General features: G+C 42.1%; 1 protein-coding gene across 1 annotated transcript in view; it reads right to left on the reverse strand.

Annotated features, from left to right (window-relative positions):
• Positions 1-15,722, reverse strand: part of TBCK (TBC1 domain containing kinase) — a 186,743-nt gene that overhangs the window by 85,074 nt on the left and 85,947 nt on the right. Inside the window, exons 19-20 of the mRNA XM_054030505.1 lie at positions 12,421-12,504; positions 6,186-6,271 (exon numbers count right to left, since the gene is read on the reverse strand). Coding sequence (XP_053886480.1) covers positions 6,186-6,271; positions 12,421-12,504 — 170 coding nt within the window. The remainder of the gene's footprint in view (positions 1-6,185; positions 6,272-12,420; positions 12,505-15,722) is intronic.

Here is a 15,722-nt window from a genome sequence, read left to right on the forward strand (position 1 = left end):
GGCCTGAGTCTTGATAGTGATTGGGACTCCTGGCTACTACCATAATACAAATAAATGTTGTTTAATTATTCATATCTCATCTACAATTTGTCTGAGGGCCCGCAAGAGGCCCACGATTGGAGTCATTGTCTGAGGAGCTCTGTGGATGGGTTTCTGTAGTGGGTCCATGCAGGATAGTGTGGATGGCAATGATAGGGATAGGCAAAAGGATGGGACAGGGAACATACATATTCTATGTTGCTATTCTAATTCACATGCTGAATTAATGGACACAGTATGTTTGCATGGCTATGCTGCAGCCCTGTGCCCCAGCCCTATGTTGGGAGCTTGCATTTTGCTTTTTCAAAGTCCTTTGCATTTCATCTACATAAAACTCTGATTTCTTCCCCCCCTTGACACTAGCTTGAAGTGATGCATATGGCCTAGTAAGGTCTTTTCTACACCGGAGTAAGTTTTATCCATTCGTATGTAACCTACTACATTGGCTAGTCTCTTCAGCTGACGGGACGTATTAAGTTAGTTTTTAAGTGTCGCTATATCCTGTCTCAAGTTGGATCATTTATAAACAATCCTGTTTATCTCCCTGAAACACTGTTACCAAAAAGAAAAAAAAAATGTACAATAGACTTAATTTATGCTTTCCTGGCAAAAGCTTCATTTGTGGTCACAAACTTGATAATTACAGGCATAAGTATATTTTAAATATGAAACTCCTGATCACTTCATGAGTATACACAAATTCATACAGAAGTTGTGTATGAAAAAATCAGTTTTGCAAATTTGGCCCTGTAACAGCAGGCAATTTCTGTAAAAGCACTGATTTAACTGTAACATTTTTTAAGGAACATAGTTTCTTCATAAAATGATAATCATAACTGTTCAGAAAATATATTCCTGAACCAAACACCCTATATTTCCCCTCTTCCCACTGAATCTGTATTCCCGTCTTCCACGGTGATGATTCCCTCCTTTCTCCCCACCCACACTGATTACACTGGTCTACAATTTTTGAGAAGTCGTCTGCTTTAGAGATAAAATGTGCTATTCATTATGTATTTTGACGTGCTGAATTCAAATATGACAATTAAAACAACTGATTGGCTACTGTTTCTAAGATATTTAAGTTTTTACATTTTATGTCTATGTATATTGTGTAGATAGTAGAGTTTTAATCATAAATTGTAAACCTAGGTCTTTTCATGTGTTTATGGTTGCTTTACATGATAATATTTCACCTGTCCTGTTTATGTAACACTTTAAAAATCAGCAAAAGGGGTATATAAATAAAGTTTATTATGGAACAAAAGGCTAAAAACTATTATGTACATAGTTTAGTCCTATTCAGTGTCTACTCGGCGCTTCTTGGCTTGTCTCTTGTATTCATTAAATGGAGCATCTCTTGTCACTGTCCAGCAATAGTCTGCAAGCATTGATGGGCTCCATTTGCCCTGATAGCGTTTCTCCATTGTTGCAATGTCCTAGTGAAATTGCTCGCCATGGTCGTCGCTCACTGCTCCGCAGCTCGGTGGAAAAAAATCTAGATGAGAGTGCAAAAAAATGTATCTTTAGTGACATGTTGCAACCAAGGCTTTTGTATGCCTTGAGGAGGTTTTCCACCAATAACCTGTAGTTGTCTGCCTTGTTGTTTCCAAGAAAATTTATTGCCACTAACTGGAAGGCTTTCCATGCTGTCTTTTCCTTGCCACGCAGTGCATGGTCAGATGCATCATCTTGAAGACGTTCACGAATCTGAGGACCAACAAAGACACCTTCCTTTATCTTAGCTTCACTTAACCTTGGAAATTTTCCACGGAGGTACTTGAAAGCTGCTTGTGTTTTGTCAAAAGAACAGGAGTACTTATGCTCTAATAAATTTGTTAGTCTCTAAGGTGCCACAAGTACTCCTGTTCTTTTTGCGGATACAGACTAACACGGCTACTACTCTGAAACCTGTGTTTTGTCAATGGCCTTGACCCAGCTTGATTTGTAAGGGTGCTAACAAAATCTTCCTTGATTCAACAAGTGGTGGATGCTGAACACTTTTCCTCCCAGGCTCCAATGACTGTCGGAGTGGCCAATCTTTCTTGATGTAGTGGGAATCTCTTGCACGACTATCCCATTTGCAGAGAAAACAGCAGTACTTTGTGTATCCAGTCTGCAGACCAAGCAAGAGAGCAACAACCTTCAAATCGCCACAAAGCTGCCAATGATGTTGGTCATAGTTTATGCACCTCAAAAGTTGTTTCATGTTGTCATAGGTTTCCTTCATATGGACTGCATGACCAACTGGAATTGATGGCAAAACATTGCCATTATCCAGTAAAACAGCTTTAAGACTCGTCTTCGATGAATCAATGAACAGTCTCCACTCATCTGGATCGTGAACGATGTTGAGGGCTGCCATCGCACAATCGATGTTGTTGCAGGCTACAAGATCACCTTCCATGAAGAAGAATGGGACAAGATCCTTTTGACGGTCACGGAACATGGAAATCCTAACATCACCTGCCAGGAGATTCCACTGCTGTAGTCTGGAGCCCAACAGCTCTGCCTTACTCTTGGGTAGTTCCAAATCCCTGACAAGCTCATTCAGTTCACCTTGTGTTATGAGGTGTGGTTCAGAGGAGGAGGATGGGAGAAAATGTGGGTCCTGTGACACTGATGGTTCAGGACCAGAAGTTTCATCCTCTTCCTCGTCTGACTCAAGTGAGAATGATTCTGGTGCATCAGGAACTGGCAGTCCTTCCCTGTGGGGTACTGGGCGTATAGCTGATGGAATGTTTGGATAATGCACAGTCCACTTTTTCTTCTTTGACACATCTGTCCCAACTGGAGGCACCATGCAGAAGTAACAATTGCTGGTATGATCTGTTGGCTCTCTCCAAATCATTGGCACTGCAAAAGGCATAGATTTCCTTTTCCTGTTCAACCACTGGCAAAGATTTGTTGCACAAGTGTTGCAGCATATGTGTGGGCCCACCTCTTGTCCTGATCTCCAATTTTGCAGCCAAAATAAAGGTGATAGGCTTTCTTAACCATAGTGGTTATACTGCGCTTTTGTGATGCAAAAGTCACTTCACCACAAACATAGCAGAAGTTATCTGCGCTGTTCACACAAGTACGAGGCATCTCTGCTCACTTTGGCTAAACAGAAATGTGTCCCTTTGCAAAATCAAACACTGACAAATAAGAGAGCACGACACTGTATGATTTCTAGAGCTGATATAGGGCAATTTGTTCAGCAGATGTAAGCTTCGTTATGATTGCATCATCCATGACTTCTAGGAATAACATGATGCAATTCATATCATGTATGACGCAAGACCAGCTTCAGATTGCATCATTCATTGTTTTGCCTAAAAAGCAGGTACTGTCCAAACCCAGTCATATATTTCATCATAGATCCAGTCAAAGATGTATTTTAGTCATTTCTGGTTTAAATTGAGATCCCTTCCCTTTATAACTCACTTATCCTCCGCCATTCCCAAGTCAAGGGTCGTATATACTGACCCAATAGCATACCTTGAAAACTAGAGCCAATCAACAATTTTAAGCATCATTTTCGTTCTCAGTGACCCAGAATTAGTAAAGTTTGACTACATTTATTTCAGAAGCATTTTGGCTGTAGAGCAGTGTTATTAGAATGTACTGTCATAAAGCTTGCCACGTATTTTTAATAACTGTTCTATTTATAACCTGACCAGACTTTTAAAAAGTGCTGCCCATATCAGTTAACAATGCTTCTTTTTACGGTCTTCAATGTGTCACCTCAGTACAGGCTTAAGGTATGTCTACAATACAGAGACTATGTCACCATAGCTATGCAGGCATAACCCTATAATGTTGACGTGGCCTGGTTTGATGGAAATGGTTTTTCCATTGGTGTAGGAAAACCACCTCCCTGGAATGGAAACGTTTTTCCATTCCAGTATAGCTGTGTCTACAGTGGGGACTAGGTGAACATTATTAAGTCGATCGGGGGGTGATTTTTTTCACACCTCTGACCAGTTTAGCTATGTCAACCTAAGTGTAGACCCAAGCCTTAGTCTGTGACAGAAGTTAGCTAAATTCATTATTGAAAACATTCAAATTATAAATCTGAATGAAACGTAACTAAATTTTGTGGACAGGCATTTTATTCAAATGACTCTTCAGCATTCTAGACTACTCAAAACTGCATGGCACTCTGGACAAAGGGGAGAATATTTGCGAAGTACGGTGGCAGCTGTGACAAGGTGCTATAATATCAAGAACACCTAGTTCTTCTTTTTAATGAATACATTCCCCTATTTTTTTTGCTATTGTGCAGTTAGAATTTTCACATTTTCCCATCTGAAGAGACTACTTTCCCTATTGGAATAAAGTTTCTGGGTCAGACACTTCGATTTAATACATTTCCAGAAGGTTCACTGACATACATCTACTCACTAATTTGCAAGAGCTGACATCATGCATTAAAAAGTAAGTAGTTCATGAAGTTTGTATTTAATTAACTTGCACAATTTTTTTATTCTGTTTTCAGTTGTTTCATGGACTAAAAACATTAAATTGTCACTAAATTTTCATGTTTTTTTCCCAAGTCAATACTTTTTACATTATTGACCCTAACATTAAAAATAAAAATCAAACTTTGTTTTTAATTTGCAGTAGACTGTGTATTTTATCACTTCTTCATACACTCATTCACTAACTGATTGTAAGCACTGTGATTGCATCTTCCATGCCAAGAAAAATTGATATTTTTCTTTTAAGAATGAAGTTGAACCAACAACAAAAAGTGTAACTATCTCATCATAAGTAAGGCTTTGTCATGAGGTTGTGGATGTCGTGAGGTACCCCCGCCGCCTGAGGCAACGTCCCCCAAGCTCCTAGCCACCGCAGGCAGGGGGGTACCCCAGCGGCAGCACTGCCACCGCAGCAGGGGACACTGGCAGCTCCTTTGCCACTGGGGTGGGGTGGATTCCCGCAGCTCCCCCCATTAGGGAGGCAGGGAGACCCTGCAGCTCTGAGCCCCCCCAGCCACTCAGCATCTGGCCAGTCCCTTCCCACTGTATCATGGATAACTTTAGTAGAAGTCAGGGACTGGTCACGGGCTTCTGTGAATTTGTCTATATTGCCCATGACCTGTTCGTGACTTTTACTAAAAATATCCATGACAAAATCTTAGCCTTAATCATACGCCCTTTGAGAAATGCCACTCACCAGAATCAATGGGTAGGGGCCAGAGGTGAAAGGGGAGCAGTCCCAGTAGCAAGGGAGGGAGACACTCGCCAAGGGACGACAATAAATAGCTCCTACCCTGGGAGTCTCCAGCACCCACTGGCCAGGGGGAGAAGCATGCTGATTGGCCAGCACTCCCCTGCTCGCAGGATTTGGCTCAAGTCAGGAACCATATGGAGCATCTTCTGTCTCAGTTCAAGCGGACCATTCTACCCACCCAAACTAGGAATGGGAACCTGGCCTGACAGATGCTGTGGGACTATCCCACTGCCGGTTCAGGGGATTATGAAGGAATTTTTTCTCCCATGGGACAACTGGCGGAGGACCATGACGTTTTTGCCTTCCTCACAACACCTGAAAGCCACAGTGGGTTAAGTAGGAACTCACTTAGTACCTAACTGAGGTACTGGGGTGAAGTTGTTTATTTGCTGAAACTTGTGGCCAGTTTCCAGTGAAGTTAGGAGAACAAAATGAACAGTTCCCAGGAGGTGAAAGACCTGGGATTTTGGTGGTGAGCTTTGGGCTCATGTGACAGGTGAGACCTTGTGGTCTACACTGGCTGAGGTCCCCACCCTGCTGTACCCTCTGTCCTCCTCTGGGGGGGGTAGGGTGAGGACAACCTACCTCGTGTTATGGGTTGTATGGTAAGGAGTCCTGTAGCTCTCTCCCCCCCCGCCCACTTGAGCTAAATAAATGCCTAGTACAAGAGATTATGGGTGACGGCAGGTAGTGTGCCTCAATTTAATAAAAGTTGCAGCCTGACACTTAATTATATGCATGTCGCTGTCCTCATTTTGCCACTGCGTCCACATCAAACTTCCAGTGTCAGAGGTAAAGTTTTTCCATATGCAACTTTCATTGTGTCAGCAACAATTTAGAAACACCCTATTAGAATTACCCTCACTTCCTTTTTTTGTCCTCTTTAGCTTCATTATACAGCATTTACAAGAACCCTTAGCACTTACATCTGGAATAAAGCCAATTTCATTGAGATGGTTACTCAGCTCTGGGTCATGGAATGCAATCATCTGGGAGAACACTGTCAGGTATTCTGAAATGACAACAATGTTTAAGATCATTGCCAAAAAAAGACAACAACACACAACTGCACACTTAACTCACACACAAGGAATACATGTATCTGGAACAGTATTAATTATGAAGCTTGCACTTTTCTTTATACATACAACACCATTTTAACTATTATATTATCCATTAGGATTAAATACGTTTTTAAAAAGCCATTTTAAGTTTTTTCTCCTCTCCCTGTTTATACCATGTGCATTTTCAACAGTACACAGCTTCTATCTCCTCTACAATTAGGCTTGGTCTAACACTAGGAACTTATCCTGGTATAACTATGTTGCTCAGGGGTATGGAAAATCCATACCCCTGAGTGATATAGTTATACCGACCTAACCCCCAATGTAGACAGGCCTATGTAGACAGGACCAGCTTCTCCTGTCAACATAGCTACCATCCCTCGAGGAGATGGAGTATCTACGCCAACAGGAGACGTTCTCCCATCAGTGTAAGAAGCATCTTCACTAAGCGCTACAACGGTGCAACACTGTACATGTAGATAAGCCCTTACGGCTTTCGATACTTCCTTTTCTACTCAGATACAGCTAAAACAAATGGAATACTTGGTTGGTGCTCAGCAAGTAACACACTTGCAAATTACACAATTAAAAAATAGCAAATATTTCAGCATGAATATGAAGTAGGCCTTGGGCATATCACACTGATTAAAGTAAATTAGAACCAGGTTCTTCCAGTAATTTCCAGGAACTGACTTGCACTGAAAACTACAAAGATATCACCATGCTAAACGTATTTGCTACTAAGTGAACTTGTGTACATCATTATGTGGATTGAAGTGTTAAGCCTCTCCTCCCTTTATTAATACCAATCTTCTTTATTTTCCTTTCTGGGGAGGGAAAAGAATTATTACAGGACAGATTTAATAATGCATCTCCAGTTCTACACATCAGGCTGAAAGGGACTGTTTAACCCAATTGCCTTAATCATCATTCACATTTAATTTCGGAGGAGCAAAAATGGAAGCTCATCCCCTTAAAGGCTTCTCTCCACTTCCTCCCCCTTACACACAATTTCATTTGCCTTTCTGCAAGTCGAGCCTTTCTTAGAATCAGAATCAAGAGACTTTATCCTTGCAATTTCATGACAGGTTGCATTTCCCTTTCCCTTCCACAAAGTTCTCAAATTTCCAAACAGTGCTGCTGCCTGACACTGCATAACCCTGCCCCAATGGCAGAGATTTCCAGGTCCCTCCATCAAAGGCTCTTATAAGGCAGCATCTTCATGCCAAGGAGTCATAGCCAGACACGCTTTAATAATAGCTTCTTAAGTGAATGGTCAGTAAGTGCTGCTACAGTGCCTTAGGAAGTCCCCAAACTGCTCCCTCCTTAATTTGCAAGCATTCCATTTACAAATACTGGTATCAGGGCTTGTCTTTTATCTTGAGTTATCTTCAGTCAACACCCTGAGTTAGCCTAGACCCAAAGAGTTCTCATACTGCAAATCAACCCTTGATCTGCACAATGGATCAGCAGCACAGAATGATTGGATTAGCAATATAGGGCTTGATTTCACTGACCAAAAAAAGATGTGTTTTACCCAAGGATAACTAATGCGCATCAGCTATCCCACTGTAAAACATAGTGACTATAAGGCACTTCAGTTTTACTGTGAAGTAAACTACATGAGGTTAATCACAGGTCGGGGGTGGGAGGGGTGAAGGCATAATGCTGGCCTCGCCGATCTACCTCGCCATGAATATTTTTATTAAAGCTAATGTTTAAAATCAAATTTACACAAGTTAAGGGGGAAGGTACTGTACATCTGGGGTCAGGCTTGAGTTATGAGGGATTACAGGTATGCGTTACAAGGTTCACAGGATACATAAATAGTACATAACCAGCATAGACCCAGACTGGGGTGCGGGAGTTTTTTAAAACATCAGTGGATAAGTGGTCTCAGGTATGCCACCCATAGAATGTATTTAAAGTCCAAGTCAGTATTGGTGTAGTGAATAAGTACATGGGTGGGGTGCATCCCTTGGCTCGTCAGGGAAGGAAGGAAGGAAGTGGGTTATTTCCCTGACCGGCATTCTCGCTTACTCAACCTGGTACTGACGGTATCCTGTGATGTGTTCCGTGTAGATGTCTCTGGACCACCTGATGGTGTCAGACACCATGAGCTGTCTCAAGAGCCGGGCGTAGCGTCGACTGAGACTGCACGCTCTCAGCACCAGCTCGTTGGGAGGGTCCCATACGCCCAAAGCTCCCACAATCAGGGCGTGGATCTGGACCTTGTAGCCCTGGCCACTAGTCCCCTGTCTCCACTTAGGATTTTGCAACAAGATAACAATCACGTGTTTGTTATCTGACCATAAAAATCACGTTTTTAAGAAGTGAAAACTAAGACAGCGTAGCTGCATCCTCACTGCATTACTAGCCTCAGCATCACTCAAATTTTAACTCTCATATTCTGACAGAACAGCTAGCTAAAGTTTAAAGTACCACTTAACTTGAGCTAGAGATTTTTATGCATGAACAGGAGTCATGTTAGGGGCAACACAAGTTATATCTTGAGCTAATACTGAAGTGAAGACAAGCCCCCAGCCTCATTGTATGCATGTATTATCCAAATAAACTGGTTGGACAAGCCACGCTTAATTTAGCTTTCCCCACATTCACAGTACTCACACATTTGCGTTAATAAAATACCCAGCAACCATGGGTAAGGTACAGGGCTTTTCTACACTTACAGCACTGCAGTAGCACAGCTGCACCCTCTGCACTGCTGTATCGCGTAGTGAAAACGCTACCTAGGTTGACGGGAGAGCTTCTCCCTGTCGACATAGCTCTGTCTACACCAGGGATTAGGTTGGTATAATAATGTCACTCAGGGGTACGGATAACATAGTTATACTGACATAAGCTGGTAATGCAGACCAAGCCATATAAAGCCAGTAATCACATACATTCAGATGTGTGCAGATGAAAACAGATTCACAATTAACTTCCCTAAAGAACATTTCCTTTTAAACACGAAATCTGTGCCTCTGGTGGTTCTGCACAGATATACTATAGTTTGTTAAATATCATTTTTATTTGTATAGCCAGACTCATAAAATATAATTATTGTGTGGGATTACATGATTAATGAAGGGTCTACTGAAGACACACACTCCTTCATGAAAACATATCATTTAGGTCCTGACAAACACTGTTGGCTGGAATTTTATGTTATGAATCTTTGGCATAATTTGATATTCTATAGCTATAAACCTTTAATTGCTCTTACATCTTACTTCATATGGGGAAATGCATCTGATAAATCTGACATAAATTGTGCTTTAACTGCTTAGGGCAGGCTCAGAAATTAGATATGCTGCATCTTTCTGCACTGGGAAAGATTTTTATTCCATTAAGGGGTGAGGTGCTAAAATTGCAGTGATGTAATCAGACATGATCCATCCTGCCATGTTCCTCACAGTGTCTCCAGGGAATAGGAAAGAGCTCAGCACACCAAACTAAACAAACCATCACAAAACCTTCCTTTAAAACTGTATTAATTTGTTGACATTGAACACTACCAGCTAGAAACTAACAAATCAGAACCCACAGTCAACAGTCCAGCTAGTCCAATATCCCCAGACCAGATGCTGCTGTGCAAGATGAAAAGACCACATAATACATTTACTTATGCAATATCAAACCATGTTCCTATCCCCATCTGTTAATTTTTTCAGGCCTGGACACATGAAGATCAAGAACTCTCATTATATCCTAGTTAGCAACACTACAAATGATATTCTTCTACATATCACTGTCTCAAACTTAAAAAAAAAAAAAATCTCACTAAGCTACTGGCCTTAAAAAGGCCTAAAGCAGTTAATTCCACAGACAAATTATTTATTGTATAAAATAATAGTTGATTTTATTCTTTAAAAATATGCTCCTTTAGTTTCATGAAGTGCCCCTTTGCCTTTATATTATGATAGAGTGCAAACAGAATATCTCCTGACTGGCCTTCTCCATGCCATTTGTTATTTCATGTGTCCTGATCACACCTCCCCTCTCACTTATCTCCATTCCAAACTATGCAGTCCTAATCTTTTAGTCTCTCCTCATATTACCGTCTATCCCAATCTTAATGTCCAATCATTTTTGTTGACCTTCTAAGAACTTTCCCATGTCTTTTTGGAGATGAAGGGAGAAAATAAATGCTGTTCCTCAGTAGAAGACATACAGGGAAAGTATTGTAATAACGTTTATTTGTGGATTATAAGTGCATGTGGTGCATTTCAGCAAGATCTATTATTTGTTAAACAGGTAGAAAGCGTAGTAACCAATGAGAAAAAGTGAAGCTATGTATCTTGTTTAACATCTACCTTTTTAGCATTAATTTTCCATCTCTCTCCCCCCTCTGCTCAAAAAAAAAAAAAAAAAAAAAAAAAAAAAGGCAAGAGAGATTTCAAAAGTATTTTCCTGTATGCTCAAACTAAAGTTTCTGCAGAATAATGTTCTGTTCCTTTTCATACAGCTGCCAACTTGACTCCCAAGACAAAAAACATTGTTAGGTCAACAGAGACAATGCCCTAACCAAGCTATTAAGACACACTTCTGACTCATGAATCTTACAAACAGCATGTTAGAATTGCTGTCAAGTGAGCATTTAAGGGCTAGTGATGGGGAAAAGGATGACAAGAAGGACATCAGAGTGTGGATTGAAGTAAAGATCCTCTGTTTTTAAATTTGTTATTCAGATAGGATGGCTTCAGCAAATCTTCTCTGTGAAGCTTCTTAATCCTCCCAAATTTCTTCTCCACTTTGTCTCCATGTTAAAAGGAGACGACAGCCCACCCCTCCACCTATTTACTTATAGGGTTATTGAGGCCAAGAAATAACAACCAGGAGCTATAAAGCAGTTACCTTAGGGCTCCGGAAGACTTGTCCTCAGCTCAGTCATACAACTGATCTATGTTGAAAAGTTACATTCACATAGCTAGTTCTCTCAGGAGTGTGAAAAATTTACAACCCTGACAGATATAGGCCATGGCTACACTACAGCTTAAGTCGACATAAGTTACATCATTCAGTGGTGTGAATTAGCCATTTATTAACGTATGCCAATTTAAATGCCAGTGTGCATGACGCTATGCTGGCAGGAGAGCTTCTCCCGCCAACATAGCTACCACCGCTCATGGGCACTGGAGTAATTAAGCTGACAGGAGAGCTCTCTCCTGTCAGTGTAGAGTGACTATACTAGATTGACACTAGATGCAGCTGTGCCGCTAGAAGCTCTCTAGTGTAGCTATAGCCATAGTTAAGCCAACATAACCTCTGGAGTAGACAGGACTCAGTCAACAGAAGAATTCTTCCATATACCTGGGTAGGGTGACCAGATGTCCCGATTTTATAGGGACAGTCCCGATTTTTGGGTCTTTTTCTTATATAGGCTCCTATTACCCCCCACCCCCGTCCCAATTTTTCACACTTGCTGTCTGGTCACCCTATACCTGGGCCACCACCTTTCAGGAAGGTGGATTACCTACAGTGAGGGGATGATCCCTACCATCGTAGCAAGTGTCTTCCCTGAGGCACTGCAGCTGTGCCACTGTAGCACTTTAACTGTAAGCACAGGGCACTCCTCTCAGACTCTTGACCCTCTACTGAAGTAAATGTATTCTCTAAACACACTGGTATCTGCTGCTCCTCTCGCCTTCTGCTCTGAAGCGGACTGGCAGTCTGCAATAAAGTGGCTTTGGATTGCCTCAATGATAGACCACCATGACAGAAAGTGCAGAGGGAGTCTTTTTAGGATTCTGATTTCATTACATTGATTGGTTCCTGCTTAAAACTGCTTCAGAGAGCAGCAAGCATTTTTTTGCTGCTGCTGCTTCTGTTTGTTGGTTAGTTTTTCATCTTCACACGCTTCCCTACTTATTTTTGTTTTGGTTTTGCCGTTGCTCCTTCACTTACTACCCTGGTCTTCTAATAAGCTACTTGAAGGTATAAGTAGGTATTTCTATAATGCTGAAAGGTTATGCTTCTACTTCTGTCAATTAAAAAGCCACTGAAGAAAAAACAAATTTACTGAAAACACAGCATAAATAACTACTCCATAAACTCTCTTATTAGAAGAAAAGGGAAACAAACACCAACCTACCTTGAATGACATGAGAATTATCCTTCAAAAAGAAGTTATACAGGTACTTGGGAATAAAAGCAGACATGCAGGCATAGGCAAGAGCTAAAAGAGAATTAGGACAAGCAACATTAGGTAGAAAGGCAGAGTGTACAAGAAACATCTTTACACTGGAAAACATTCATTACTAAAGAAGTATTTATACCTGATTTGTTATCAGGCTGCACACATAGTAACTAACAGTGTAAAATGCATGAAAAAACACTTTTCCTTTAAAAAAATATTTTAAAGCTACTCAAGAAATATGATATTGCTACTGATTATGCAATGAACAATCCAAATAAATTCAGTTTTACCAGGTATTGCTTTTGAGGTGAAGTACAAAAATTTGGGACTTTCAGATCAGTAGTGTTCCCATATCAATTATTGTAATATAGGCATTAACCTTGTCCAAGTTCCAAAACTTGAGTGACCACATCTGTCTACCTAAGGTCTGCTTGTAGTTGCAATGGAATTTTTTTAAAGAATTCTTTAGGAATGAAGGATAATCTTGTGGCTATGGCACAGAACTGAAACTCAAGAGATCAGAATTCAATTACACAGTCTGCCACAGACTTCTTGACACTGGACAAGACACTTCATCTTAGTGACTCACATTTTTTCTACCTCTTCTAATTATAATTTTGATTGTTAGACTGTTTCTATTGTATAGAAATTCTTATTCCACCCTCACCACCATAGTACCTGAGTGCCTTCCAAAAGCACAATAAGTGATGTGACTAACATCTGCCCTGTGTGATTTGGTCTCCCTCGCTCTCTCTAGTACATACAGCATCTAGCAAAATGGGATTGTGATCTAGGTTGTGGCCTCTAGCCTTACAAGAACACAAACAATTGCTACAATAAATCTTTACTACCAATCCTAAACTGTTTATTTTTACTATGCACTGATAAGTTGCTCTTGATTGGTTTCTTATGTCCTATCAATGGCAAAGAAATGACTATATTGTACTGCTGTCTGCAAATGACAGGAAAGGTTACAACTTCTAAACTAGCAGAATATGAGAGAGACAGCTTTGGAATCCTGCAGTGACATAAGAATCCAGGGGCTGGGATGGTCCACTAAGCCCATCAAGATTGTGAACCACCAAGACAAAGGGTATATATATCCTGTCAATGGATGGAGCAGTCACAATCCCTCTCAATTCCTCTCTCCCAACAAATCTTTGTTTTGCCTGAACTGAGACTAAGCTATCTGGTTTTCATGTAGGATCTTACTTGAGCTAAGGAAAGCTAGAATCAAGAGAGTAGAAACCAGGCTCCACTACAGAACATTCACAGAAAAAGAGGAATGTATATATGTATATTACAGAAGTGCTGCTGGCAGGACTATAGGTAAAAACAAATTTTGTACCTAAAGTAGGGATTCAACCACTTTGTTACCTGAAGGAAATAGTGTATTGTCCCCAAAATTTCAGCACTGTGTCTTTCAGTACAGAAAAGACAGTTACTTACCTGTACAGTAACTGTTGTTCAAGATATGGGCGCAGACATGTATTCCACTTAGGCGTATGCACACGCAGTGCACCAAAGTCAGTGAACTTTGCCTAGTAGTACCATAGGAGTGGTGCTCACACCTTCTGTACCCTTCTCCCCACCCTCTCCTGGCTAATTAAGGGCTAAGCCCCAAACCTCCTCAGTTCCTCCTCACAGAACATCAGAGTTGAAACTGATTCAGAGGGGAGGAAAGGAGGGCCATGGAATACATGCCTGCACCTGCATTTCGAAGAACAGTTACCGGACAGGTAGGTGTTTTCTTCTTCGAGTTGTTGCAAACATGTATTCCACTCAGATGACTCACGAGGGATTGTGACTCACGAGCAGAAGGAGGTGGGGCTCGGAGTTAACTGAACTAATAACTGCCTTCCCAAAATTTACATCTGATCTAGATGCAGTTGTAATAGGATAATGCTTGGTAAAAGTATATATGGAAAACCAAGTCTACAAATGTAAAATATCAAAAAGTCACTATGAAATGCAGTTGATGTAGCATGGGCCCTTGTCAAATGAGCTCTTAAGCCAAGGGTGGGCAAACTATGGCCCAAGGGCCACATCCAGCCCTTCAGACATTTTAATCCTGTTCTCAAGCTCCCACTGGGGACCAGGGTCCAGGGCTTTCCCTGCTCCGCGCGTGCTGTGGCTCCATGCGGCTCCTGGAAGCAGCAGCATATCCCCCCTCTGGCTCCTACACGTAGGGGCAGCCAGGCGGCTCCGCATGCTGCCCCCACTCCAAGCACTGACTCCATAGCTCCCATTGGCTGGGAACCGTGGCCAATGGGAGCTGCAGGGGCAGCGCTTGAGGACTGGGCAGAGCACAGAGCTGCCTGGGCGCGCCTCCGCATAGGAGCCAGAGCGGGGACCTGCTGCTGCTTCCAGGAGCTGCTTGAGGTAAGCGCCTGCACCCCTGATCCCCTCCCGCACCCCAACCCTCTGCCCCAGCCCTGATCCCCCTCTCCCACCCTCCAAATCCCTCGGTCCCAGCCCGGAGCACCCTCGTGCACCCCCCCAGCCCCACTCAGAGCCCGCACCCCCACCTTGAGCCACACACCCCCTGCACCCCAACCTCCTGCACCCTGAACTCATTTCTGGCTCCACCCCAGAGCCCACACGCCCAACTGGAGTCCTCCCCCCCAAAAAATCCCCTAACCCCCAATTTCATGAGCATTCATGGCCCGCCATACAATTTCCACAATCAGATGTGGCCCTCAGGTTAAAGTTTTTCCACCCCCGTCTTAACCTCTGTGGAGGCCAATTCTGAACTGTCCCATAAGCCACTGTAATATAGGATGTTATCCATCTGGAAATTGTTTGCAAGGAGACCACTTGACCCTTCATTTAATCCACAAAAGAAACAAAAAGATGAGCGTGACAAGCGGCTGGAGATACCCAGAGCTGTGAGACACAGTTACTCCTCTTGACCTCAGGAAGTGGTAGGAGCTTTGCTGTAGTTAAACTGTGCCAACTCCCTGGCACACCTCCTCCTTTGCCTTGCCAGCAAACTTCTCAGGGCTCTCCCAGCCCCAACCTTGCCCAGTAGGTAAGAGTCAGCTCCAGCGCCTGAGTTCCTCAGAGATGTCGCTGCAATGCACTGCCCTATCACTGTCCATACACAGCAGATTTTAAGTTCGCTGCTCCTTTAAAGAGACCAACAGCTGCTTGACTGGAGATGACAACCACTTTAAGTCAATCAAAGCACTGGTTTGGTTTAGATAAAAAGTAAAACAGGTTTATTCAATCAAAAAGAAAGATTTTAAGTGAGTTCA

Source organism: Malaclemys terrapin, chromosome 5, assembly GCF_027887155.1.
Source record: "Malaclemys terrapin pileata isolate rMalTer1 chromosome 5, rMalTer1.hap1, whole genome shotgun sequence".
Classification (NCBI taxonomy): domain Eukaryota; kingdom Metazoa; phylum Chordata; order Testudines; family Emydidae; genus Malaclemys; species Malaclemys terrapin.